The sequence below is a fragment of the Balaenoptera borealis genome, assembly GCF_965194805.1.
Source record: "Balaenoptera borealis genome assembly, chromosome: 3".
Taxonomy (NCBI): Eukaryota; Metazoa; Chordata; class Mammalia; order Artiodactyla; family Balaenopteridae; genus Balaenoptera; species Balaenoptera borealis.
Window position 1 is genome coordinate 149,176,419 of NC_138866.1, and position 27,111 is coordinate 149,203,529.

At 40.5% G+C, this 27,111-nt stretch overlaps 2 protein-coding genes across 19 annotated transcripts in view; one reads left to right on the forward strand and one right to left on the reverse strand.

Annotated features, from left to right (window-relative positions):
* Positions 1–27,111, forward strand: part of TM6SF1 (transmembrane 6 superfamily member 1) — a 61,956-nt gene that overhangs the window by 10,580 nt on the left and 24,265 nt on the right. For 3 of the 13 annotated variants that reach the window (XR_014243490.1, XR_014243491.1, XM_082388550.1), the window contains exons 4-9: positions 2,070–2,173; positions 3,951–4,033; positions 4,662–4,783; positions 6,546–6,650; positions 8,461–8,553; positions 8,757–8,876. Coding sequence is in view for 11 of the 13 variants with exons in the window: in XM_082388550.1 (XP_082244676.1) it covers positions 2,070–2,173; positions 3,951–4,033; positions 4,662–4,783; positions 6,546–6,650; positions 8,461–8,553; positions 8,757–8,876 (627 nt within the window). In the remaining 2 variants the exon portion in view is untranslated. Of the gene's footprint in view, positions 1–2,069; positions 2,191–3,950; positions 4,034–4,661; positions 4,784–5,323; positions 6,423–6,545; positions 6,651–8,460; positions 8,554–8,756; positions 8,877–13,313; positions 19,704–27,111 lie in introns of those variants that run through there. The other 10 variants (XM_082388542.1, XM_082388552.1, XM_082388548.1 and 7 more) reach the window with 9 other exon arrangements.
* Positions 14,363–27,111, reverse strand: part of HDGFL3 (HDGF like 3) — a 78,277-nt gene continuing 65,528 nt past the window's right edge. For 2 of the 6 annotated variants that reach the window (XM_082388586.1, XM_082388581.1), the window contains 2 exons: positions 24,357–24,512; positions 14,363–19,186 (listed from right to left, as the gene is read on the reverse strand). In XM_082388586.1, coding sequence (XP_082244712.1) covers positions 24,468–24,512 — 45 coding nt within the window. In that variant the 3' untranslated portion in view covers positions 14,363–19,186; positions 24,357–24,467. The other 4 variants (XM_082388582.1, XM_082388583.1, XM_082388584.1 and 1 more) reach the window with 4 other exon arrangements.

Sequence of the window (27,111 nt, forward strand, 5' to 3'; positions counted from 1 at the left end):
GATGATGCTGAGTTCAGCTGGGGACGTGTGGAGTCTCAGGTGGGTAAGGAACATCCTGGCAGGTGTCCCAGCTGGCAGGGCTTCGCAGCTGTTGAGCTCGGGGAAGAGATACAAGGACCATCAGGGTATAGTTGGTACCTGAAGGTCTGAGAGGAAAGGAGAGGGTAGAGAGGAGAGGGCCGAGGGTGGAACTTGGGAGACCGTGGCCAGAAGATCAGGAGCCTCCGAAGTGGACTGTGAGGGGACAGGCGAAGAGGCAGAAGGAAAGCCTGGAGAGCACAGGGCCAGAGTCCAGAGCGGGGAGGTTTCAGGAAGGAGGCGGCTGCCAAGAGGGCCTGGAGGTTGAGCTGGTGAGGGTGGTGAGACAGGGTATGAGATGAGGGGCTGGGGTGTAACTGTGGGAGGGTCTGCAGGGCCAGGCTCAGGGACCCGGCTGCCAGATAAGAGGAGGTGGGGCTTGGTCTTACAGCCACCAGCAGCTTTGGCAGGTTTTTGAGCAGAAGAGTGACATGTCAAGAGCCAGGGCAGCAGTGTGGTGAATTGGAAGGAGAGGAGAGAGGTAGGAAGACCATGTGGGAAAGGTCCAGTGAGGGGCACTGAGGGCTTGAACTAGGCCATGACGAGAGGGAGGGTTGCCTGGGGTGACATTATAGAGGTAAAATTGATAGGACTTGCCAACAGACTGCATAAGAGAACAAGGAATGAACAACGACCCTGTGGTTTTGACCTGGGTAAGTTGAATGGTGTCGCCATGAAAATAGAGAGGCCAGGTGGGGCTTGGTTGAAGGGGGAAGCCAATGAGTTAAAGGAGGTAAGGTGAGTTTGAAGGGCCCATGGACCAGACAGTTGAAGATGCCCATCAAGCCACCAGGAGAGGTCAGCACTGGCCCCGAGAGCCAGGTGTGTAGGCATCAATGATTAAAACCATGAACTTAGATAGTATTATCCAATCAAAGCATGTCAGAGAGAAAAGATGTGGGCCAGGCACGGGTACTGAAGTATGACTCACGTTGTTTCCTCCACCTCTGTGATTTTCACTTGATTTGATTTTTGAGGCAAGATGACAGAGAGCAGTCTTTGCCCCAGGGGAGTGCAAAGCTTCAGAGAATCCCCTGCTTGGTTGGTTGACTGATGGGCTGGTTGATCTGCACTGTTCCTTGTTGTAGAAAGGACTTAAGGCATCTTAGGAAAACATCTGAAACAAGGCAGGAGAGCACAAATGGAGAAAGAAGAAAGGAAAGTGAGGTGGAGCCAGAATGACACTAAAAACCCAGGCAAGTTTGACAGTGACTTTACAGTAGCCACCTGGAAACATAAGCACCTGGGAAAGGGAAATGTCGTTCATCATATAATCTGTGCTTATAAAATTAAAAATTTCTCAGAAGTATAGCTCTTCTTGGTAGTATAGTTTCTGCTAGGAATTAGCTGTGTGACCTTAGGCAGGTCAAGTAACCTCTTCGAACCTCTGTTTCCTCATCTGTAAAATGGAGTCAATCGTGTCTATCCCATAGTGGTGTTGGGAAGGTTGAATGAGGGGTTGGGTGTGAAGCTCTGAGTGTAGTGCCTGCCGGTCTGTGCCTGCATGGGGACAGAGGCGGGGGAAAGGCGTACCTTCCTCGCACTCATCCCACCAAGCCTCTGGGTCAGTATGAATTTTGACGGTCAGCCAGTGGCTCTGGTCAGCAGGGTCTTCCCTGGCCACCCCCTCTGCCCAGAGCCAAACACCTTTAGTCACAGATTAGACTTGGCCTCAGTGAGTTCGTCATGTGGCCAGGACTGCCTGTAACACCATCAGTTTTGCATCACTGTGCACACCTGTGTTGACCTAGCATAGGCCAGGCATTCTCTAATTCCACCCTCTGTGGCAGACCCTAGTTCTGGCGGCTCCAGGGTAAATGTATATTTTCATGTTTCTACCAGTTGTGTAATTGTATGGGATTAAGAATAGTTTCATTTTAGCAGACGAAGATGTTCTGCTGCTTTATTTTACTTTCAGTACAGGTCTGGTGTTCTGTGTTGAAGTGTCTGAGTCATATTTAAAGTGGACTTCTGTTTAATGCTTTCCTTAGGGTGAACCGTATCTGAACACGGCCTATGGGCACATGATCTGCTACTGGGATGGCTCTGCTCATTATCTGATGTATCTGGTGATGGTGGCAGCCATAGCCTGGGAGTAAGTCAGTTCGCCTGGTGGGTGTGCCTTTGTTACCTTAGCAATTGATAGGCGGGTAGGTAAGGAAAATGGATGTATAGAGGCACATACACAGGCAGGTACACATGGACACGAATCTAGGGTCTATGGAGACAAGTTAGACATGGCTTTATTTTTCCTTGTGTCACTGCCTTTCGAACATATGCCTTTGGATTTCTCCTCTGCCATGATGGACAGCTCGGGCAGACCCCTTAACTTTCTGATTATGTTCTCTTGTAAGAGTAGTCTCATTTTCAGAAATTAAAGCCCAGCACATACTAATTCAAAACTTCAAACAACTCCTTTCAGTTCAGAGCTCTCTTTCCCTCCAGTTCAGGCTTACCCCTGAAGCTTAGCAGCCTGCTTTGAGGCTGGGGTGCGTGGTCTGTCCCTTTATTCCTTCTCAGCTTGCTCTGCGGCTGGCTCCTCTGGGAGCATGTGTGTATGTACACGGGGTTAAAGGAAGAGGGGCAGAGTCTTACACGACAATTGCTGTTTTCTGGGAATTGGTAGCCTCTGTTATGATACGCTGGCTCTGTCTTGTGGGGCACATGTGTGGGTTCTTGGAGACCCCTACCACAGGAAGGAACCTCTGCATTACACTGATCCCTGAAATGAGCAATGCTCTCTCAGATTGAATTTGTGTGACTCTCCTGCTCATGGTGGTACACCCACAGCTTCTTTCTGCTGTGGCCTCTGTAACCCAGAAGGCACGCCCTTTGGGGTGGGGATCCTTTAAAGATGGCTCAAGCCCAGCTACCTTCCCAGGCCTCCCCTTGGCTCCAGGTTAGAGAAAGTCGTGCATTTTGCCCCACACCAGGTTGAAATTCAGCTTGACCAACTGTCCTGTGCCACTCCCATGCCCTCAGTCATCCACTCAAGGACAGTTCCAACTAATTTCTGGACTTTTCTAGGCCCCCCGCCCATCTCTTCATGAATGTTCCCAAGCTCCAGGGAACACATCAGGTATTTCTGAGAATGCTCAGGCTCTGCTTGCTGCCAGGAGTGGGCCAGTGTTTCTATGGTTCGGTTAGCATCCAGCTGGGGAGGAACATTCTGGTCTGTCCCCCTGCTGACAATCCCAGTCATTGTGAACGGGCCTCTTGGGATCTGATGCATTTGGCTTGGGGGGTGGGGCAGGGCAGGAAGCACACAGTATTCTCCACTTCTCTTTCCCATCAGAGAATCTCTTTTTGAATTTCTCATGGCCCTTTATGGAGGTGACTGTCAGTTATCAGTTGCAAACAGTTTTTGTCAACATCGCCTATTAAGATTAGGGGTATGTGTCTAGCAGCTCCTTCAGAACATGGGGTAGGTATCACTTATTACACTTATCTCTGGGGCTTTGGCTAAAATCCTGTGACACCAGGGAAAGTCCACTTAACATCCTACTACTCATAATGATTTAAAATATGGATCCAATTTTCTTTGAACCTTCTTTTTACTTTCATGCTGTGAGTTTCATAAATAATAGTGAAATGCAGGACTCCTTTGATAGTGATGACCATGGTATGGTTTAATAGATCAGTGTAGCAAGCATAATTTCCTATTCAAAAGGACACAAAGAGGGTTCTATAGCATATCACATATGGAAATGCAGTTTGATCACCAGGGTTCCTTGTATTTGATTTATTACTCTTGATTCAGTACATTTTGATTCATGTACTTTACTAGTTAGAACAAAGATAATATTGTGGAGCATCTTACGCTAATAGTATTCTAAGACAAATGTGTTAAGTCAGGATTTTTTTCATTACAGGGAAAGTTATAGAACCATTGGCCTATATTGGGTCGGATCTATTATTATGAGCATTGTTGTTTTTGTGCCAGGAAACATTGTAGGTAAGAAACTTTATCTTAAAGTTCACTTTCCTTTTCTGAAACAATAGGAATTGTTTTTAAATAGGGAAGCTATTTTGGTTGTAATAGAACCAAGAAATTCCAAGTATACCAAAAAAGCTGTTTTGCAGAATTACTCCTTTTCCCTTCCATCTCACCTTTTAAGAAATGCTTTTGAGCAATTTTCCAAAGTGTGCACTGAACAATTAGACTATCTAATATCAGTGTTTCCTGACTTTTAGAAGGATCTAGTGGAATAAGTATTGTGTTTGTGGCTACATTCAGTGTGAAAATATTTCCTACAACTCTTTGTATTATATATAACTCTTGACACACTATGGGAACTTGATAAATGTACTTGAAAATTAAGATTCTTGAAAGCTAATGTAGAAGAGTTATTTATGCATGCAAGAAATCAGGATATTATGTTGTCTATTTTTAAAGTACTGTAGATAGGGCATGCCTGTTAATAATAAACACCTAATAATTTTAAATTGACCTGTTTTTGGTTTTATTAAAAATACTGTCTGGCCCATATCAAAATTTTAGATGAATTGAGATGGGGAGGTGTTCTCCATGTTGTGTTTGGATATACTTTTGACTTTCTCTTTTTTTTCTCTCTTTTAAATAGGGAAGTACGGAACACGCATTTGCCCTGCTTTTTTCTTAAGCATACCATATACTTGTCTTCCTGTCTGGGCTGGTTTCAGAATCTATAATCAGCCATCAGAAAATTATAATTATCCCTCAAAGGTGATTTTATTAAGTTAAATGTAACCTGTTCTCAGACTCACAGGGCTCACTCACCACTGGCTACTGGATTGAACCATGCCTCCAGGGATGGAACCTTTGGGGCATTCAATCAGTGTGACTGTGCTGATTCTGCAGCATTGGTTCACACCTCAGTTATGGTGGCCAGAATGGTCTGTTTCTGCGTGAATAGATCTGCTTTGATTGGCCAGGCCATGCTTTTTGGAACTTCCTGTGCCAGAGGTTACACTGGCTCTTCCCATCAGATTCCGCATTAGTGTGCGGAGCGTGAGGTTTGTCTGGGGCTGTTAACAGCCTGGAGTCTGAGCACCTGGGCACCTCTTTCAGAGATATCTATGCACTACTGCCCCAAAGGGAGGCTGGAGAGATACTGCTGTTCCAGGTAGCACACACAGCCATAGGGTCTGATTACCAAGAGATCCAGGCACATGGAGACTGGCTACAGGACGTCTTCTGAGACACCTCCCTTCCATTCACAGCCGAGGTGGTCAAGGTGAAACAATACTGGCCGGGCAGGTACTCTGTTAAGGTCTTCATTTCTAAGCTAGTGACATTTTTCTAAGTTTCTCTTCCTTTCATAGGTATTAGATCCTTAAGCAAGATCCTTTAAGCAAAATTGATATATGAAAATATGAGTTACTAGAGATAATCAGAACACGATTCTTCATTTTACAAAAAGACTTAGAATAGAATTCATTAAAATACATTTTAATTTACAAACACTTCATTTGTAAACATTTAGACACATGCTCTGTAAACTCAGCTTGGCACACTGACAACTGGTACTCCCTTACACCCTTCTGAGGAATGAGGTGGTTGTTAAAAAATAAGCAAACAGTAACCATAGCCTTGGTCCTCGCTCGGCTCCACGTCAGTGTATCAATACCGTTCCGTTCATGTTGTAAGACACATAGACTGTTCATTTAAAAAAACTGTTAAAACACAGTGATGGCCGGGGAGAAATAGGCATTGTCATACAGTGCTGGTAGGAACATAAACTCAGAATCGCTCTGCAAAACCACCTGGCAGTGTTATCAACCTTAACAAATTTAACTTTTTAATCTATTAATTCTACTTCTAGGGCACTATCCTAAGAAAATCATCAGAGATGCTGTCAAAGATTTATGTACAAAGTTGCTCATCATCACATTAAGTGTAACACTGAAAATGCCTAAATGTCCAATAATCAGAGATATGGCACTTCCATGTGATGTTAAGTTTTAGAAGAATTTTTAATAATGTGGTAAAGTACTGATAGGTAGATAGTGAGAGGCAAGAGAACAAATGCAAAATTGTTTATACATTAAGTCCTAATTTTGTGAAAAAATAAATGTAGATTATATATTATACATACCTATGTAGTACAATGTGTGTGTGTATATATATATATAACTATATATATGTGACTGGAAAATATAACAACTGTTAATAGTAGTATGATGGGTTAATGGTTTATTTTTTAAAAATGAGTGTATTTTACATTTATAATCATAAAAATGCTTTTTCAAAAAAAATATGGCCTCATAGAGCCAGAAGGGCCCTTTGAGATCACCTGGCCCAGTCTCATTTCACAGATGAGGAACTGAGACTTGAGGAAGAGAAATTATTTTCCTGTTACATGGTTAGTGGTTTTGAATCTTCAACATTCTCTTATCACCCATCATCATGGTATCTATGTTTCAGTAGATCTCAGATTATTCTTCGGCACCTTGGGCCTGCTCATTAGTTACCAACTCTACTTTAGGTCATTCAAGAAATCCAAGCGAAAGACCTGCTGAGAAGACCATTTGATTTAATGTTGGTTGTGTGTCTCCTTCTGGCAACTGGATTTTGCCTGTTTAGAGGCTTGGTAAGCATAAGAGATCATAATAACATAAAGTATATTTTAAATCAGATTTCCTAGTGCACTAACAAAACATACCTCCCATTAGAGCCTGGAGGCCTGGACCTGCTTCCTGACACTCTCCTACCCTCACCCCAGACCTCTCCTCCCAAAGGGGTAGTCCCTTCTGGGATGCTCCATACCACCTCCTTCAGGTCCTTAGATCAAGCTCTGTACCCGAAAAATTAGCCATTAGTCTCATTCTTTTGGTTCCTTTGATGTTTCTGATTTAAGTATCTTTGGTAAGGGTGGTAACTTAAGACTAGTCAAACTGTGGCACAGAGCATCCATGTGTTCTCAGGAGTAGGGAGATGGGATTGAGGAAGGGGTACCAGAGTAAAGTGTTAGACTCCTGGCCATTTACTAGCTGTGTGGCCTTGGAAAAATCACTTAACCTCTTTGATCCTCAGTTTCTTCCTCTGTAAAATAACAGTACCTACCTTATAGTACTGTTTGAAGATTAAATGATAAGGCACATCGAACACTTGCAGAGGGCCTTATACCTAATAAGCGCTCAGTAAGTGATTGCTCTTACTATTTTTATTGATCAAGGATCCTTCACAATATCCCAGTTTCATGGTTTATTCTCAGTAGCAATAAATTTGAGCAGCCAGAATTACACGGGTAATTATATTTAGCTTTAATGACAATTACTGTTCTAAGGCTGCTGGCATTACACAGCAGTTGGGGGGCAGAGTGGCAAGTGTAAACTGATGCAGCTGATTCATTGTTTTGGGGCGGCTAGCTGGGTCAGGGTGAGTAGTCTTAAGAGCTGTCTCCCTCTGTGGATCATCAGAAACTTCCTGGAGCAGAGTTGGCTAATAGGAGTGGCATGGAAGGGAAGTAAAGGAGAAAGCAGGGCCATAGGCTTTGCTCAGACCACAGAGCACTGAAACCATTCTTTGTTTAGTTTGCTGTAATTCCTAAAGTCAAAAGAACAAAAACAGCAACAATAAAAATGAGCCCCAACTGTTTTCTTGCATAGCCATCTCCACTCGCCTGTGCACATGAGAAAAACGTGTGCATGGGTGAGTGTGTACCCTTGGTAGGTGGGGCTTTTAGGTTGGGGCCCATTTTTACCAACTCTGCCACTGACGTGTTCATGTTATTTAGGTGGGACAACATTTATGGCTAAGGACACAAGGAATGGTACCTGAGGGAGGTGACTCAGAGGGGACCCAGTAATGTGCCAGAGACACTTTGTCTGTTCTGTGGCCTAAAGTCTACTCTGCCGTGACTAAATCTGCTCTGCCCTCTTTCAAAGTGGATATAGGAGGTGGCTTCAGAGAGGACCTCACTTTCAAATCATTATCCTTTACTGCCCCCAAAGGCCATTTACTCTGTGAGGCACTGGAGATAGGAGGATGCTATTTTTGAATCTTGCAAAGCACAGTATAGATGAATTTGGTATAGAAATGTACTTTTCTTCCTGCAGGGAATAGTTGGTGAGTTATTCCCAGGAAAAGTGAAACTGATAATCTAAAGCAAGCTGTGCTTTGGTTAGCCAAACCTAGACATTTAAACTGAATACTCGAAAGATCCCCAAGAACAGAGCATTAGTTTCCATTTCCTTCTCCACTATTAACCTCTACTTAATCTCTTCAGAGTAAATCTGTAGAATATTTATTTTCTTTCCTTTTTTTACTGATGAGCTTCTAAAATAGCTTTTGTTAAATAGAAAGCAGCTTGTGACTAAACCTGGCACATTTAGCCTTATCAGCAAACATAAGAACCAGATGTGACTGTATCTTTATAATGCATTCATTTTTGTTCGTAGATTGCTTTGGATTGCCCAGCTGAGCTCTGCCGATTATATACGCAATTTCAAGAGCCCTACCTAAAGGATCCTGCTGCTTATGCTAAAATCCAGGTCAAGCAGTTATGAAGCCTAAGATTTTTCTAAAATTAATTTTCTCTCTCTTTTTTTTAAGAATGGGAAAATGTGATACCATGTAGGAAATAGGAGTTAACGTTTTCTAAGGCGAAAATGTTAATTGATGAAAATGTTGTGCTTTTCGTAAGGCCAGATTAACTATTAATTTACTGATGACGTTATTTCTCTGTTCCATGCAGATGCTGGCATATCTGTTCTATTCTGTCCCTTACTTTGTGATGGCGCTTTATGGCTTAGTGGTTCCTGGATGCTCCTGGATGCCTGACATAACCCTGATACATGCTGGAGGTCTAGCTCAGGTACTAAGAATATGCTGTTAAGAAAGTTTATTGGGGATTTGGCTGTCATTGTTGAGTGTCTAAAAAATATCTCTGCTCTGTGTTTTAGGGTAGGAAACAGTTATTAGATATGTTGTGCCCTTTGCTTTACAGTTCTTTGGAAGACATTTCTGCATTACTTAAATCTCATAATCTGGTAGGTGCGCCATTCAGTTATACAGATGAGGAAACTGAGGCCCAGCAAGATTAAATGATTTGTTCAAGGTCATATACCCAGCAAGCGGCACTGCTGTTTCCCAGTCTCTGAGCACCACAGCTACTAAAAGAGAATTGAGACCTGTTATCATTAAGATGTCTATCTGAATTTAAGATTTCAGAAGTTGACTATATTATGCTACACAGGACCAGGGAAACTGGTTTTAAAAAAGTTCTGCTCCTGGGAAGCTGGGCCTGTCATTCCATTCCTCCCCTCTGGTACTTAGTCAAGCCTCTGGCCTACAGTAGATGTTCAGTGAATGCTTACTTCATTGAACTGGGAATGAAAGTATCTATAGAATTATCATTCAAACCATATTTTTATAACAACCTATCAAAACAAATTGATCTTATGAACAAGGAAAATTATTTTGTTCTTTTATTACTGTAAATTAGAAAACCCAAGTGAACTCATCTTTTAAAATCATTATCTTTGTCTCGCTCTTTTCAAGCAGGCATAAAAATGAGGTTCATCCAGGAAGTCTAGGCGTGTACAGTTAATTATATTCATGGTATAATAATTATGATGGCAAAAAGACACACTAGAATTTACAGGGTTTAAAACCAGTAACAGCACTTATGGGTTAATACATTGGGCTCAATCTTTCCAGTCTGAGGTACTTCTTCTTAACTATAGAATTAGAATATAAATATCAAAAAAGTTGATGCAGTATTCAAAAGTAATGTTTCCTGTCCTTTCCTTGAAGGACATAAGGAAAGAGAACTAGTATTTACCCTCTTTGCAGACCTCTGAATACCTTATTTCTCAGGCCTTGGTGTGGGTCTTTATTTCCATATCTTTCAATACCAACTATAAGGTGATGACTTTTAATTTCCCATCCTTAGCTCAAAGTGTTCCCAGACTCTTATATTTAATTCCGAACTCCTTCTTTTCACTTGGGTGTCTTACTGACATCTCAGATTTAAGGTCTAAAATAGGACTCCTGATCCTCCCCACAACTTCTCTTTCATTTCCCCATCTCTGAAAATAGCCCTTCCTGGCATCCAGCAGCTCAAGTCAAAAATGTGGAGTAGTTCTTTACACTTCCCATTCCCTTACCGTCTACGTGTAGCCCATCACTAGGTCTGGTTAGTTCTCTCGCCAGAGTAATTTGCAAATCCGCCACTTTTTTTACAGCTCCACTGCCACTATGATAGGCTGAGCTCTCATTACCTTACTTCATGCAAGGCAAGCCATGCTAAGTGTTTTACTTACCTATTTGTGTAAAGACAGGCTGTGTGCTCTGCTGGAGTAGCAAATACCCAGTGGTTAAAAATAAAGTTTTATTTATTGCTTGTGCAAAGATCATGTGGGATATTTTCAAGAGTCAGGCCTGGCACCGACCCAACCGCAGAGGTGGCTGATACATGTGGTCTTCCTGTGTGCCTCAGAAGAAACTGTGTGATGAACACACAGCATCATCTCTGCAAGTTTTTCAAAAGCCTCACTTAAAGATAAGCAGGCCAAGACCCAGGGTAGTTGTTACTTGCCTAAGGTCACAAAGTTACTAGAAGAGGGATATAAAATCCCATCTGACTCCAAAGCCCAAATTCTTCTCCGTTGTGTTATCCCTCTCCTCATGCAAACAATTAACTATGCTCCAGAATCCTACAGCAGAGTAAGACTTTGTACGTGGCGTGTAGGAGTTAAAGAGGACCTTCTGGGAGTGGGAGGCAATGACACCTGAGCTGTGGGCTTTACTGGCCGAATAGACTTGAGAAGACTGCGGGAGCGTTTAGATGTTGGAGTGTGCCCCGGTTAGAGGGTACAGAGGGCCTCCCACTCGCCCCACTCTTACCAGCCCCTTGATTAGATTGTTCCGGGTTCAACATCTACTCATTACCCGTGTGCTTTTGCCTGCACAATCCAGCTTCCTCTGCATGCCATGTACCTTGGCCTGCCCTGCACCACGCCCTAATGCAGGAACACTGAGTGCCATCAGCTAGGAGGCTGGCAAGAGTAAGGCCAAGTGTTGGACCTGGTCAAGTCTCAGGAGACAACTTGAGAACTAGGCAGGAAGACCTAGGCCAGGGCCTAGCCATGTGCACAGCGTCAGCAGAGTCAGGAGGCTTAGGATGGTCAGAGCTTGGGGGCAAATGGGTACTTAAATCTGTAACAGTAAGGTGAACCCTACACTGTACCTGCTAGTGAGGCTAAGCTTGCAGACAGGCACCTGTGACTCCAGCCAGGAGGTTCTGGGAAAGGCAGTGTGGACAGCAGAGCGGCTGGCAGCAGCAGTGGCAGTCTCAGCCATACGCCAGGCCTTGAAGAAATCTCTGGTCTTATCCATCACTGCCCAATTTGCAAAGGTAGCCTGAGGCTGTCGACTAGATTCCGTCAATGTCAGAAGGATGTTTCTCCCAACCCAACAGAAGAATGGTGTAATCTTGAGAATTATGTGTCTGACATTCCCATAACTCTTAGCTGGGCTTTAATATCTACCTATTCAGAGTGTTTAGCCTAAGGAAAAGTTACAAATCATACTGCGACAAAACAGTGCATATGATGAGAATGCTGAATCCCAGTCGTGTGACTTGTCTTCTGCTTAGCGAATACTTGCTCACGAAATGAATTCTCATCTTGAGAGGATATCGGACACATTCATCATAGAAGCTCTCCATTACCGTGATTAGCACCCCGAGCTTGCTAAAACTGCCATTCCTAATTTAGAAGCTTTATGTATTCATGATCCCACTAACTTTATCAAAATCTGCTTTTATTGTAAGATCTAGTGAACTCCCAAGAACCTGTGACTTAATAATACGAAAAAAATCCTTGAAGAACTTCTAGATCAGTACAAGTCAATGGAAAACATGGTTAGTAGTTATTAGGTCCCTCATTTCAGACCATTTAGGAATTTGCCAAACCTGCTGCCTTCAGAAATCAAAAGATAAATCAAAAGGTAAACTGAAATGCAATAAAACCAGGACACATTTTACACCGAAGAGTTCCATTGGGGACTTTAACCCAAGTATCTTTTCATATAAAATCAAAGTTTCAAGTCTAATTTGAAAAGTATTACAGGCTGTTTAGATCTACTTATTAGCATTTTTTTAATCAACTGAAGAATTTTTCTCTGCTAAAATATCACTGAAAATTAAAAGAAAAGATATAGTTAATATGGTTAAGACCATGAGCTCTGGAGGCAGACTGGTTCGAATCTCATTCACTGATCACTTCAGTGACCTTGGTCACTCACCTCTTTGATACTGTTTCCTCTTCTATAAAGTAAGAATAATAATAGTACCTTTCTAAAAAAAAAAAAAAAAAAATAATAGTACCTTTCTCATAGAGCTGCTGTTAAGGATTTGATGAGGTAATATGTGTAAAGGGTGTAGAGCAGTGCCTGGCACATTATAAGCTGTGGGCCTCTTTGTTGCTTTTGTTAATATTGTTGTTGTTAGAAGCTTCCCAGTAAGAGTTCGGAGGAGAAATGCCTTATGTTGCTCAGAAGATACATTAATCTGTAGCTGTGTGTATTGCGTGTAATTACCTAAAAATCAGAGAAACTGGAAGAAAGCTCTGGGACAGGTTCACAGTGGGTTTGGCAGGGAGCCTGCCATGCCATCCAATTAACAGCTCGCAGCCATGGAAGCAGGAGCAGTTCCACTTCAGTCAGGCAATGCCAGGGCCCCTTCCCACCTGCTGCCTCAGACTCTCCCACCCCCTGGCTATGCAGGTGCCATGTACTTTCTCACAAAAGGGTCTGCAGGCTCATCTGTGGATAATCTGGTTGTCAAGAGTTGACTCTACTGGGGGACAAGTTTTATTAAGTTTTTTCCTTTATGGAAGCCTTTAAGAAAACCTGAAAGTAAAGGTTTAGGAAGAACATGGATAATTGGGATACTAATGCAAATCTCATTTTAATCATTTGCTTCTGATGTGATTCATCACTAAACATCTTCTTTAGTATTAAAACTAGAGCTTGGGTTTAATGTCTTTTTATGTGCTTGTTATCCTTTGGTGGAGACAGACAGTCTTGAAATTGTCAAAAGATCAGCAAGGGAATCTAACAACAAAGGGCCCAGGTTTTCAAGCAAGTAGAGTGCCAGATCATGAACAAGTATGTCACTTGGGTTTTGTATCTGTCTGTGGAAGAGCTCCATGTGCTCGGCACTGTCCTAAGCACTTGACAAAGATCAACTCATTGAACCTGTATAACAATCCTATGAGGTGGACTCCATTATTATTCTGCTTTTCAGGTGAGGAGCCAGAGGTAGTTACATACCTAACACAAGGTCATATTGCTGGTTTTCGGTGAAGCTGGGATTTGACGCTGTCAATCTGGTTCCAGATTCAGTGTTCTTAACCACAAGACTATGGCGCTCAGAAAACCCTAAGAAACGGTAACACGGTTCTAGATTAGCTATTTATACCATATCAGCCAAACAGCCTGGCTACTGTCCCAATGTTCACATTAGTTTTTGCCTATAATATTTATGTGGACACACAAAACTCTTTCAATTCTCCTTTCTGGAACCAAGACTGTGATTTTTAGTCAAATTCTTTCCAGGTTGTCTCTATAGGAAAACAGAGCTATTAAAATTTAACCTTTTTCTTTGCCTTTATTGCCTTGTTTTCCATCCCAACCATCCATTCTTTAAAAAAAAAAAATCAAAGTAAATCTCTTAACTAAATTTAAGGTGAAAAATGATTTAGAATGAAGTAGAAGAAAAATTATTAGGGGCTCAACCTCACATCACTGAATTTTGGAGAAATTTCTGGGATCCATAACTTGAACCTGTCATCTTGGCCATGTGTCAGTTCAGCAGCACTGAGGTCACCAAGCCACCAGATCCTACTAGCACAGTGCTCAGGCTGAGCTCTTCGGCCCTGTCATAAGGAGGTCTCATGTGCTGGTGGGAAAATCACCCAGGAGACACGGTGCAGCCCCTTAGCAGCTATGTGCTTGGGAAGGGAACCCTCCTCAAGTGAGAATGAGGGTTTTCTGAAACTTCAGCACCCTGGAAACTGGACGCCATATGCCTTGGGAGGAAGCTATGGTCGGGTTGCTCACTCAGCTAGAGGTGAGGCCACTATAAGTACACCCATTTGAACTATGAGCAGTACCGGAAACTGCAGAAAATTGGCCTCAGGCTTTTTCTCTCAATTACATACTTCTTTTGATTAGAAGTGCAATCATCTTTGCCCCTTGTTAAAACATTCTGAAGCAAAAGGCCTACTAAAATAGGTATAAAAATAGAGAAATGCTTTGTAGAAGCTTTTTTGCATTTTGACAGTCACAAGACCATTACTGTTGAACGTTTATTGAGCTCTAACAATGTGATAGGTGCCACACAAAACATCAGACACAGTACCTGCCCGGTGGGCTTACAATCTAATCTAAGGACACGATCATTTTTTAATGTTGCCATGAGTTTGCTGTTTGTGAAAATGAGGTATTAACTGCACCGGTTAGTGCAGCAAAAAAGCCTACGAAATCAGACGTTTTAGCAGGTTCCCTATGCAAGTAGGCATGATTGCTCATATTATTCTCTCAAACTATGGTTCGCATTTCCCCAAATTTGGTGATTTTTGAGATGTGTATAAGTGTCTACAAAGATAGACACCAAATGCACATTTCTTAAAACCATGGTTCAAATCTGGCCTCTAGTCCAGAAGAAAAAATTTAGTTACATATTCAGAAAAATACTGTTATTCAAAATAGGCCCTAGAAGAAAACAGTGACGGGGGCCAAGTTCCTGTTCAGTGTTCCTAGAATGTCCACAAGAGCAGCTCCTCAGGGCAGCCTCTCAAACGCCCTTTACTCTCAAGGTCTTTTTAGCCCAGAGATGAAATGCTTAACGTTTGCTGGGTTCTGTTTGGGCATATGCCCCGGGGGAGGTGTGTTTGAGGGCAGAGCCCTCTCAGTGCCTCACAGATCACAATGCAGACAATTCCTGCATTGGCACTGGCGTTGGTCCCTGGGTGCTTGGCAACACACCACGCTAATTTAATTTCTATCTCCAGAAAGCAGCAAAACTACCAGAGGCCCCCAGAATGTATCAGTAACTTGCAAAAATGTAACCTGTTAAAATCTGTCACTGATACAATCTGTATACATACTGCTTATGAAAACTTGTCCTTTGCTCATCATAGTAAAGTCAAGTGCTAAGTAACACTTTTATCTCTGTTAACCACTTAGCAGAATAAACTGATTTATTAACCACTTAGCAGAATAAACTGATTTCATATGGAACGAAATGTAAGATAACTCATATGTATTTAAAGCAAATTATTTAGTTTTCATTCTTGTTACTTCTGTGCCTTCCTTATAGTATCTTCTGTCTCTTCACTTTGATCCTGATGAACTAAGTCACCACTTATCACATTTAGATTCCCAATCCTTTATTTGTGTATATCTTGAATTTCAGTAAGATATGAAATGCAGACTCCAGGATTGCATTCTGTAATGATACAAGGATCCTGAGGAAATACTTTCACAGAAGCCTTTTCTAATAGTTTCCCCTGTGCTTATGAAAAGTATTCAAAAAAGACCAACTGGCACATTCTGAATGCATGTTCTCAACAAGTAATCTAAGTACAAATGGGAAGCTCTTGCCTTTCTGTTTTGTAAACTCAGATTATGCTGACAAGCCATACTTCTAAATAATTTGATTTGAAAAGGTTGCCTGCATGTATATTTGCCATTTTTTAAAGAGCAACCAAATCCCTACCCCCACCTTATCTTACAAAACAACCCTTAGTATTTTTTAAGTTGCATAAAAAAACAAATACGTGAATAAATAAACAAACAAATGCATAATGAAGGGCTTTGAGCTCTTGCTCCAAGGAGTAGGTGAAAGAACTGATAAATGAAGCTGAGGCCCTCCCTCAGTGCTTCTCTTTAAATAGTTAGGCTAAAAATATTTTAAGCTGTCTAAACTCTGTACTTGCTTCATTTTTATTGGAACACATTTTGTGAGCCAAAACTGAGTTCCTATATAGGATATCTCCAGAATGTAAATCAGGAAAAAGCAGATTTTATTCAGATTTTTTGTTAAATTGAGCCACTACTGTTTGGTATGGGGGCACTAGATGCGTTAAAAAACAGCTAGCCTGATAAAGACGTGCTAAAGAAGGTTTACTTTATTTGAACAGTTAAGTCAAGACTGGCCCTAAATTCAATGAAATATTGAAGACTATGGATTGTTTGAAAGTCCTAGTTTTGAGGGCACAGCAGCATGGTCTGAATGAATCATTCAGAACTCATCGTGCATCCAACTAAACACAAAATTCATGCTTACCCCCCCCCTTTTTTTAATGCAACAGGCTCAGTTTTCTCACATCGGTGCTTCTCTTCATGCTAGAACTGCTTATATCTACAGAGTCCCTGAAGAAGCGAAAATCCTTTTTTTAGCATTAAACATAGCATATGGAGTTCTTCCTCAGCTCTTGGCCTATCGCTGTATCTACAAACCAGAGTTCTTCATAAAAACAAAGGCAGATGAAAAAGTTGAATAAAAGCATTCATTATTTTATGTTTTTTCTCTCTAAATGACTGACTTTTGTTATTCTGGTACCAATATTTGGTCCCATTCCACTCTCTTCCCATACAGGAACATTTAAGAATACATAAATTCTTGCTCCGTACTGTATATGTGAGCTATCATAGGAATTATGTGGATAAATTTTCTTTTTTTGAAGGAAAATTGAAGTTATTCAGAAAGCTTGTTTAAAGAAATAATATATTTCAAGTTATTTGTGAATAAACTTGACCACCTATCTCAATATTCTGTTTGCACAGTTTAAATATAAGTGAAAAATTACAATTTAGCTCCTATAATAGTGAGCATGAAAAGGAAACTGTTCAAAAGTGAAAATGGTCTATGCATATTAAAAATTTCAAAGTAGCAAATACAGATGGAGAAATATTTTTGCATATAAGATCTATGTTTCATTATCAACCTCAGTATAAAAGACAAATTATCGTAATATTTAAAAATGTTGTTTGAAAAATGTTTTCCCAAGGAAAGTATATTATTTACTGCTGTTTCAAAAATTGCTTTTACTGAAATTTTTTTGTGAGTCTAAATAGCTAAGGAGGGATCTATAACTTTATCATTACCCTTATTTTATTGGTGACTGGAAATGTTTCTATTTTATTTCTGTGTATATTTTTAATAAATTATTTTTGGTCTTTTATGAAGACAAATCTTATTAAATTTGAAACATTTTGTATATTTTTTTTCAGAAAAAGTTCTGTAGTCTTTATGCTTTTTGTTTTAAAAATCTGTCAGTTATATGTTCCAGTTCAAAATGTCATCTACATTCTCATGTTTTAGTGTGAGCAATGAAGAGGACTTTTCATGAATTAAATTTCATTACTTTTAAATTAAAATATTCAAAATTAAAAAGTACCTTTTAAGGAAAAAGAACTGGACTGGCATTCCTACTATCTTTTAATGAACTTTTCATATTTGGAAATGTGAGTGAGTATAATAGAGGAAAATCAATATTTGCTAATAAGTAAGAGAAACAAACCAAAAATCCAGCCGCCTCCTCAGAGCCCGGGAGTGGTAAGTGGACTGGCGCTTTCATGCCCTCAGCTGCCATCATCACCACCACCACCCCTACCATCATCATCATCAGTGGCCCTAAGCTTTTAGAGCCACTCATGTTTTTCCTTCATGTTATTTACTAGCTCTTCACCAAAATAAGAAAACCAAAAGAAAATGGGGTCCAAATCAATGCATGGATAATGTCAAGTGTGTGGAATTTAGGGTCCACTGAACTGGTAAGTATCTTAGACGTGCAAGCAATCATGTAGCCAGTTCCTCTCCCTCCCCACAGTGTTTAAAAAAACCCTAAAACCCATAGAGTGTTAAAAGAAAACCCTCACCTGCACTTGATTCTATTGTCAACTTGCTGTTAACAATTTTTGCTTTAATATATGAATTACATTAATACCTCACATTACATATATGAAGCCAAATTACACTAACTTAGTTGTTTACAACCTCAAACCTTACTCCCAGTACACATTCCAATAAATTTATTCTGTAAAAACAATACATTTTTTTGTTTTTGATTTTTTTTTTACAGTAAACTTTTCAACTACAAACCTCGAATACGCGAAAGATGTTCCAAGGACAAGCATAACAGGATTGATAAAACCCAAACTGACTAAATGTGTTCTCACAATATAAGCTGGCATAAAAATAAATAAAATTTTCTATTATCACAATTGCAACAATAATGTACACATAATAATGGTTTGTGGATGAGTATTAACTATTCTAATTCTAGTTCCAAAAGAAAACAACAGATCATTTTAAAAGTCTATATTTAAAAGTCAATGCTTTGTCTTACTTCCCATAGGGCTACTGCTGATTCCAGCTTTAAAATGTAAAGTATCCAGCTTGAGTGGTTAGCTCAAATTGTATTGAGACTGGGAAAAAATAAATCATTGCCTTTATTTTGGAGTAACACAAAAGACTCACTAACTTCACATATAGAAACTGAGTTTGTGTACGTTAACAACATGAGTTTTGAGAAGTATAAGCTGTCAACTAGCTATTTCTAATACGGAATAGATATTTTACAATATGATTAAACTTTACACATGGCCTCAAAACTGAAGAACAATTTTAAGTTTATCTTCAATATGCCAACATTGTGTATCTAGGAATTGGTTCCTGGGTTCTGTCACAGAGAGGAAATCCCTTAAGCATTATGTTGAGTGGTCATTTTAAAAAATGCTAATTTATATTTAACTGAGTGTTTGGTGATGGTGGAGTAAAGGCAGGAGACTGATGAACATAACTGCCTTGATAAAGGATCCTAGACTTGTATAAGCTTGTGCAAAAATCTGGATAATCCTTAGTGGTTAAGGGCAACTTCATGCAACCAAATAACAAGAAATTAAATCAATAACCTTAAAAAAGGCTAAAATGTCTTTTTTCCCCCAAACACAACAGAGAGGAATGTGAATAATGTACATACAAACTGGGGTTCTGTCAATGACAACAAGGACTATGTGTTGGTTCATATCAAATCCAAGAATATTAGACAACCAAACGTATAACCTTCTTGTGGTTTTCTTAATATGCAGCATTCATTATGGTAGTTAGGTCTGAAAAAAAAGAAAGAAAACAAGCCTTTAGATGATTTTGGATATTAAGAATAAAAGCTATCCACACCTTTATAGTATATAACTGGGTTTTCTGAGATTCCAACCTGCACTGCAGCATTAACAATACTTAGCAAGAACAGCCCCTGAGGCTCTGCTTTATACCTATCAGTGCAAAAACCTAAAGGAACGACTAGGGCATTTTTAGTGTTCCATTAAGAAAAAAAAAAAAAGGCTTCCCTGGTGGCGCAGTGGTTGAGAATCTGCCAATGCAGAGCACACGGGTTCGAGCCCTGGTCTGGGAGGATCCCACATGCCGCGGAGCAGCTAGGCCCGTGAGCCACAACTACTGAGCCTGCGCGTCTGGAGCCTGTGCTCCCAACAAGAGAGGCCGCGATAGTGAGAAGCCCGCGCACCGCAATGAAGAGTGGCCCCCGCTTGCCGCAACTAGAGAAAGCCCTCGCACAGAAACGAAGACCCAACACAGCCAAAAATAAATTATTAAATTAAAAAAAAAAAAGTCTAATTGGAAAGGGCACTGACAATGTAGCTAATATTAAGAAAAAAAAGGGAAAAAACCAATAAACTTTGTCTACTGTCTGGCAGGGAACAGAGTGCAGTAGCATGCACTCTGTACAACTCCAGTACTACGTATTGCTGGGATACATACAGTCCATGGAAAAATCAAGATAATCCATCTTTGTGAGGACTTTGGTGTCAGAAGGAAGGGTAAATTCCTGAAAATTTTAAAAGTATCTGAAGAGTATGCAGATTATTCTCTATAATATTTACAACTTAATTACTTGTGACATATGGCTCAAAGAAATACAAAAGTTAATAAAATCAAGATGTACAAAAAGAACGGAAGCCTAGATTTCTGTTAAAATTTAGATTACATCCATGTGACAAAGATAAAATATTTCCGTTTCCTAAAAGAATTATGTTTCAATCTGGGTCCCACTTTAAATTGTATCAGGTTACATTTCCCCACTGGGATGCTATTTTTGTTTTCTTCATCATTATCCCAAATACATTAAACCCCTTAGTAATGTTCTCATGAGATGAATGAAAGAGGGAACTCGGGCCCCCAATATTTTTTCTAAAAACACCCTGCTTCAGCTCTTTACTTCACTGAGTGAATGAACTTGTTTGTAAGCATACACGTGCTCACTCATGGGTATGTTTTCACTTATGCAGCCAAAATCTATCCTGTACCGTACATAATACAATATACAAATAATTCCAGAACCTTCAAATAGGAAACGTTACTAAACCTACCATCCATTCAAGATGGCAGAAGTACATTTCTTAGCCTTCTTTGTTCCTACCAAAATGAGAAAGCCAATCAAATAAAAATTACATTTAAAATCTGTGAACTTGGAAGATTCAGTTGCCTGGTGACTCCTAACAAAGAAAAACACTAGAAATAAGATTATACTCACAGACTTTGGAGGATTTTCCTCCCTTATGAAGGAGGAAGACACCCATTAAAACAATGAAAAATTGTTAATCAACCAAAGAAAATTCTTTATAACAATGTCTTTTTATTAATATTAATGTGAAAGGCAATACATTCTATGTTTACATTGGTAGAAAATTCATAGTAACAACTACTCAATCCATGTTGAAGAGTATGTTTGGAACAGAGAGTCTGATGGCAGCCTCAGAATATTACTAGTGCTCCAAACAAAGTACAAGTGGTAGCAAAATGTGACTATAACTTTAAGGACATGCTTTTTGGGGGGTGGGGTCTTTAAACAAGGTGCTATCAAATGAGTACTTATAAAACCAAATTATAAATCTAATTTTTTTAACTTCTCATACCATAATCACTCTCTGTGCACCTGTGTGTGAAAATATATCTTGCTAATTCATAATGGTGAATGTTCTGGACACACTGTTCTGAGTATTTGCTAGACTGGAAGCCTCCTCCACGTAAGCGGCCAGAAGTTGTTCCTTATCGCGCTGGTTGCCATGCCCAGCGCCACACCACTTCTATACTGGATAATGGCTGGCTAATCCAATCAGATTCTCTCTTGAGGTATTTGAATATGAGGCACATTGAAAGGCTGTAGGGTGGCAGTGAAGCTGAAGGACACCCAGAACATAGTAAGCAGAAGTTATGAGGCAGGTGAAGTCATAGGATCATTTTATGGAGCACCAGTTTTACTGCAAAAAATGATGACAGATAAACTATGGTTATTCAGACTTGGGTATTTGGCACTTTGTCAAAAATAAATGAAATGAGCCTATTATTTCAAGGAAAATGGCAGTATTTGTCGCCAATGATAAAATCTGAGCTTTTAAGTGAAAATTAGAACTACATGTCTATATAAGACCACATTTTCTTCCTATACTTCAACCAGAATAACATATCACAACAGACTGAATCCAGAAGCAGATATGAGAATCCTGCCTGATGTCTTCTATTAAAGCAGACATTAAAGAGATTTTTCAAAATGTCAACCGTACCATTTTTCTCAAAAAATTTTGGGGAAAATGCATTTATTTTTCACAAAAACGTGTTATTTATACTAAGTAATGGGTTTATTATTACTTTAAAGGAATATCTTAAAATTTTGTTTTTATTTCTAATTAAGTAAATATCAATAGCTATATCAAAAACTCTTTGGGGCGCTCAATAACTTTTAAGAGTATTAAAGGGGTCCTGAGCCAGCTTGATGCACCACTGGCTTAGAATAAATGAGAATGAATGGTGAGAAATGAGACTGAAAAGATAAATTGGGGTTGGAGTGTGAAGGCCATTATATGCTGAAATAAGGAGTCTGGGCTTGATCTAGAGGACAATGGCAAGACATAAGGAGGCAGCACTATATGGCAGGAAGAACAATAGGTCCAGAGTCAGAAGAATAAAGGTGTGAATATTGGTTAGTGGTTACAGTGAACTCTCTGGCTGTCCTCCCAACATTTATTCTATCCTCTGCTCCTCCCCACAATTATGTGATAGCCTTGTGATTTGGGGACTTGACTCCAGCTCCAGGGATGGGGAGAACCTGACTGGTCTGAGCCAGTTCTAATCCCCTTGTTATCAGTGGTTGGTTCAGGGATGGGCAGCTTTCTGACATGGATCTCAATGATGGCTGCCTCCTGGTATTCATACCCTTGTGTAATACCTTCCCTTTGAGTGTGGGCTGGACCTTGTGACTTGCTTCTAATAAACAGAATGAGGCAAAAGTGATGGGATAACAAAAGACTGACTTCTGTGTTGCTAGCATTCTCTCTCTTGCTAATGAAGCCAGCTGCCATGCTGGAGTTGCCTTATGGAGAGACTCATGTGGCAAGCAACCAAGGGAGGCCTTTGGCCAACAGTCAATGAAGAACTGAAGCCCTCAGCCCAGTAAGCTGTGTGTAACCGAATCCTGCCAACAACTTTCTGAGTGAGCTTGGAAGAGGACCCCCCCCCCCCCCCCGCCAGTTGAGCCTCAAAATGATCTGAGCCCCTGCTAATACTTTTAACTGCAGCTTTGGAGAGATCGAGATAGAGGTATCAACAAGTTACGTCTATTTGGATTCCTGACTCATAGAAAATGCTGTTTTAGGCCACTGAGTTTTGGGATAATTTGTCACATGGCAAGAGACAATAAAGCAGGTATATTATCTGCATGGCTTCCTGGCCACAAAGATTAGTCCCCTCCACTTCAAAGCCACGTGAGTCAAGAAGGGGAGCTCTAAGACTTCTGGAGCCTACCCCTTTCTGCCTCATGCTTCCACTAGCAGGGGTGAGGATGAAGGCAGAGGGCCTCTGGAAATAAAGGGTGTCTCAGAAGTCTGTGGGTTCCTTGTAAGAACCTCTTCTTTCCTTTCTTTACCAATATTCATAACTTAACACCACTATCTGCCTTGAGCCATCAATAATCCTTTTTCCCTATGCCCTTTATTCTTGCTTACTTCGGTTGCCACAAGATGGGCTCCAGAGCATCTATCACTTCCTGGACTCTCATCCTCAGTCACTTTATACATGTTCGTTTATAACCTCATCTCTTAAATGCTCCCACTGCCCCCAAACCAGATTCCTCAATCTCTTCCACTGGGCCCCTTGGAAATCATAGCCATCAGCAAATTTCCTAAATTCACGAGATATTTTACTCATCAACTTGTTCTAACTGAAACCTGGTTTCCACTGAAGATAGTGCTGCTTCTTTTCCTGCAACCCCCAGATGGTAACTATTTCCTTTGCCACAGCTCTTATACTATAGGCCCCCGAGGTAGGGAAGGTGTCCTTGATCTTAATGACTATTTCTCAGCTATTCTTCCTCTCCCTTGTGCTTCCATCCCCAGGAAGAACAATCCTTCTAGCTTTTAGTCTCAATATTGTGAACCACCACCCCTCCCTACTGCAGTCACCTCCAGACACCCCGGGTCACTCCCCCTTTCCCCTTGAAGAATTTAGCTCTGGCCCACTGTCATTCAATACCATAACTGCTGGATGTCAACATGCAGAGAGATCGTCTTTCCAATACTCTGGCCTCTTAAGTTCCTAGACTTCCTCTTCTCCAAAGATCTCGTCTTCCACCTTACCTCAGTCACTCATTTCCATGGTTATTTCGTAGACAAGTGATTCTCAACCACTGAGAGTATTTGCAAATACTGTTTTAAGTCACTGTTTTTTTGGGGGGAATTATGGGAACATTTTAGGTTATTGTAAGAACTTGGAGGTCCTGTGGCATTTAATGGGCAGGGGCCAAGGGTACTAAATGTCCTGCGATGTGAACAGTGCTCACACAATGAAAAACTGTCCCACTCAAAATACCAAACTCACCTGCACTGTCATCAGCACCTACTGCCACCCTTCTGCAGTTTGATCTAAACATCTTCCTATTCTATCTCCACCTATCTTTCCAGCTCGCTCCCTTTATCCAGTACTCCAACTCCAAGAATTCTTGGATATGCAAAATCTGTTGATCCTATCTCCTTCCTCACATCCTTATTTCCCTCTGAACATATTTTGGATTCCATGGGTCCATCATTATAATTAATCCCTTCCTTGCATACACCCGCAACTCCCTTGTCTTGAACCTCCTTTATTCTCTGGGCAAGCGCCAATTCTAGTTAAATGCAATTCTCTGCCACTCCGTGATTGCACAATTGAATATGCCTGGAGAAAAACACATAGCCATCTGACCGTTCTCACTTTAAATTCATGACCACTAACCTCATGTGGGCCCTTACTGCTGTCTGGCAATTCAACTTCATTTCCCAAGTCCAATCACTCTTCTGTTCTTCTAAGTAACTATTTTATCCCTTTTCCTCTTTGTTTAAACTTTCAACACTTCTTCCTGTTCTCACTCCCAAATGTTAACCTTGCTTCCTAAGAAGATAAAAGCAATCAGATGAGAACTTTTGCACGCTCTCACCCCAAGTACTCATTTACCTGCCCCTGTGCCCACTCTGCATTTCCTCCTGCTTCAGTGGATGGAGTAAGGTAACCCTTCCGGATGTGCACTAGATTTTATGCCTTCTTGCCTTCTGAAGGGCACTACTGTGGCAATTTTTTCTTACATTATTATTTTGTGATCATTCCATATTTGGATCATTCTGATCAGCATATGTGCTGTATATTCTCCCATCAAGAAAAAAAAGCCCCTCTGACCTTCTATCCTGGACCATGTCTATTAAATATTTGAAAAAAAAATTAGGCTACTTGCCCTACAAGATATCAGGACACATTATAAAGCTACTAAAATTTTAGAAAGTTTAGTACTGACCAAAGGAACAGAATAGAGAACCCAGAGAGAGACCCATGGCTATATGACAGATGACACTGCAGATCAGAGAGGAAAGGAGAGACTATTTAATAAATGGTGCTGGTTAAATGGTTATGCTATGGGGAAAATGCAGTGGGAGCCTATCTCATACCATACACAAAAATCAATTCCAGATGGATTAAACACTGAAATGTTAAGAACAAAACTTTACAATTTTAAAAGGAAATATAGGAGAATACCTTTCTGACTTTGAGATAGGAAAAGACTTCTTAAACAAGACAGAAAAACGATAACCATAACAAGAAAAGTTTGATACATTTGACTACAATAAAATTAAGAAAGTCTGTTCACTAACAGCTTAGAGAAGATATCTGCAATGCATATGACCACCCATAGTAGTCAGAATCCAGAATATGTAAAGGAGTCCTACAAGTCAGTAAGAAAAGAAGTCCAACAGGAAAATGGGCAAAATACCAAAATCAAGCACTGCACAGAAGAGGAAACAAAGGTGGTCAATAAACATGTGAAAAGAGGCTCAACTTCATTATTGATCAAAGAATCACAAATTTAGACTATAATTTACATCCACTATATTGGCAAAAATTTTAAAGTCTGACAATTCCCAGTTAGTCACAGGGAACTCATACACTGATGGTGGGAGTATACACGGGTCCAACAACTTAGGAAAATAATTTGGCATTACCTTGTAAAGTTAAAAACCTTAAACTCATGACTCAGCATGTCCAGTGTGAGTTTACATACCCTAAAGAAACTCTTGCATATGTGCATTAGCTCAAAAATGAGCAAAATTAAATTATTATTTAAGTATATACGTATATGTTAGGTATGGGCTAAAATTCTGAAAATGAAAAGAAATAATAAATACAACGCTAGTGGTTATCTCTGGGTAGGAAGAAGATAGGATGGGGAAGAACATGTATATAGATACAAGTTATTGTTATGTTCTAGTTTTGGCTGAGTGGTAGGGTCTCTGGTATTCATTAAATTACCATGCTTACTACTTTATTTTTATATTATATATATATATCCTTTTGTGTATAAAATTATATTATTAGAAACAGGTTAAAAATAAAAAGATCTCAGGCTCTTGCTTCAAATTCAGGCTCTGACTAGCTGTGTGACCCTGGGCCAATCCTTTCAGCTTCAGTTTCCCCAGCTACAAAATGAAGATAACACCTGCACCTACCTCCTGGGATTTGTATGAGGATCAAATGCATGTACAGCATTTAGCACAGTATGTGGCACATGGTAAAAATGTTAGCCACTACTACTCTGACTCTGCTGCTGTTGTTACTTCTAGTAGCAACTATCTTCTGAGGTGCTTTCAAGTTATTAAAGTAGAAATGGTTTTATTAAATTAGAAAAATGAATCTACAATGCAAGAGCTACAGAGTGAGAAGTCATCAGTAATACATAACAGCTGAAACCACATGAGTGCATAAGATGGAAACAGGGGAAGCTTTCAGACTGGAAGTGTGCCAAGACAGCCTAGAGAAAAGTGCTCTAGAAGGAGACTGAGGAGCCACTGGGAGAGAAAGCAGAAGAGACTGGTGACCTGGAGGCAAAGTCAGGAGGAGAAAGTGGCTAATGGTATTAAATGCTGCAGAGTAAAATAAAGACTAAAGGAGACACTGGATTTGGCAATGAGAGGATCACTAGGAACTTTTACAAGAGCAGTTTCCATGAACTGGTCAAAGAAGAAACAAGAGTGCCATGGGTTAAGGTAGTGGTCCCCAACCTATTTGGCACCAGGGACTGGGTTTCATGGAAGACAATTTTTCCACAGACCGGGGTGCGGGGGGCGGGGGGGGGAGATGGTTCAGGCGGTAATGCGAGCGATGGGGAGGCAATGGGGAGCGAGCAATGGGGAGCAGCAGATGAAGCTTCCTTGATCGCCCGCCGCTCGCCTCCTGCTGTGCAGCCCAGTTCCTAACAGGTCTCTGACTGACAGGTAGCGGTCCACGGCCTGGGGGTTGGGGAACCCTGGGTTAAGGCATGAGTAGCTGAGAAAATGGACCCTGGGAGAAGAAAGAACTCTTTTAAGAAATTAGAGATGAAGAGAAAGGTGAAAAGAGTAGGATACATGGTGGAAGGGAGGTATCTTTAAGGTTAAGGGAGACCTGATACTGTTTATAGGCAGAGAGTAAGGAGCCAGCAGAAAAGAAAGTAAAAGTATAGGAG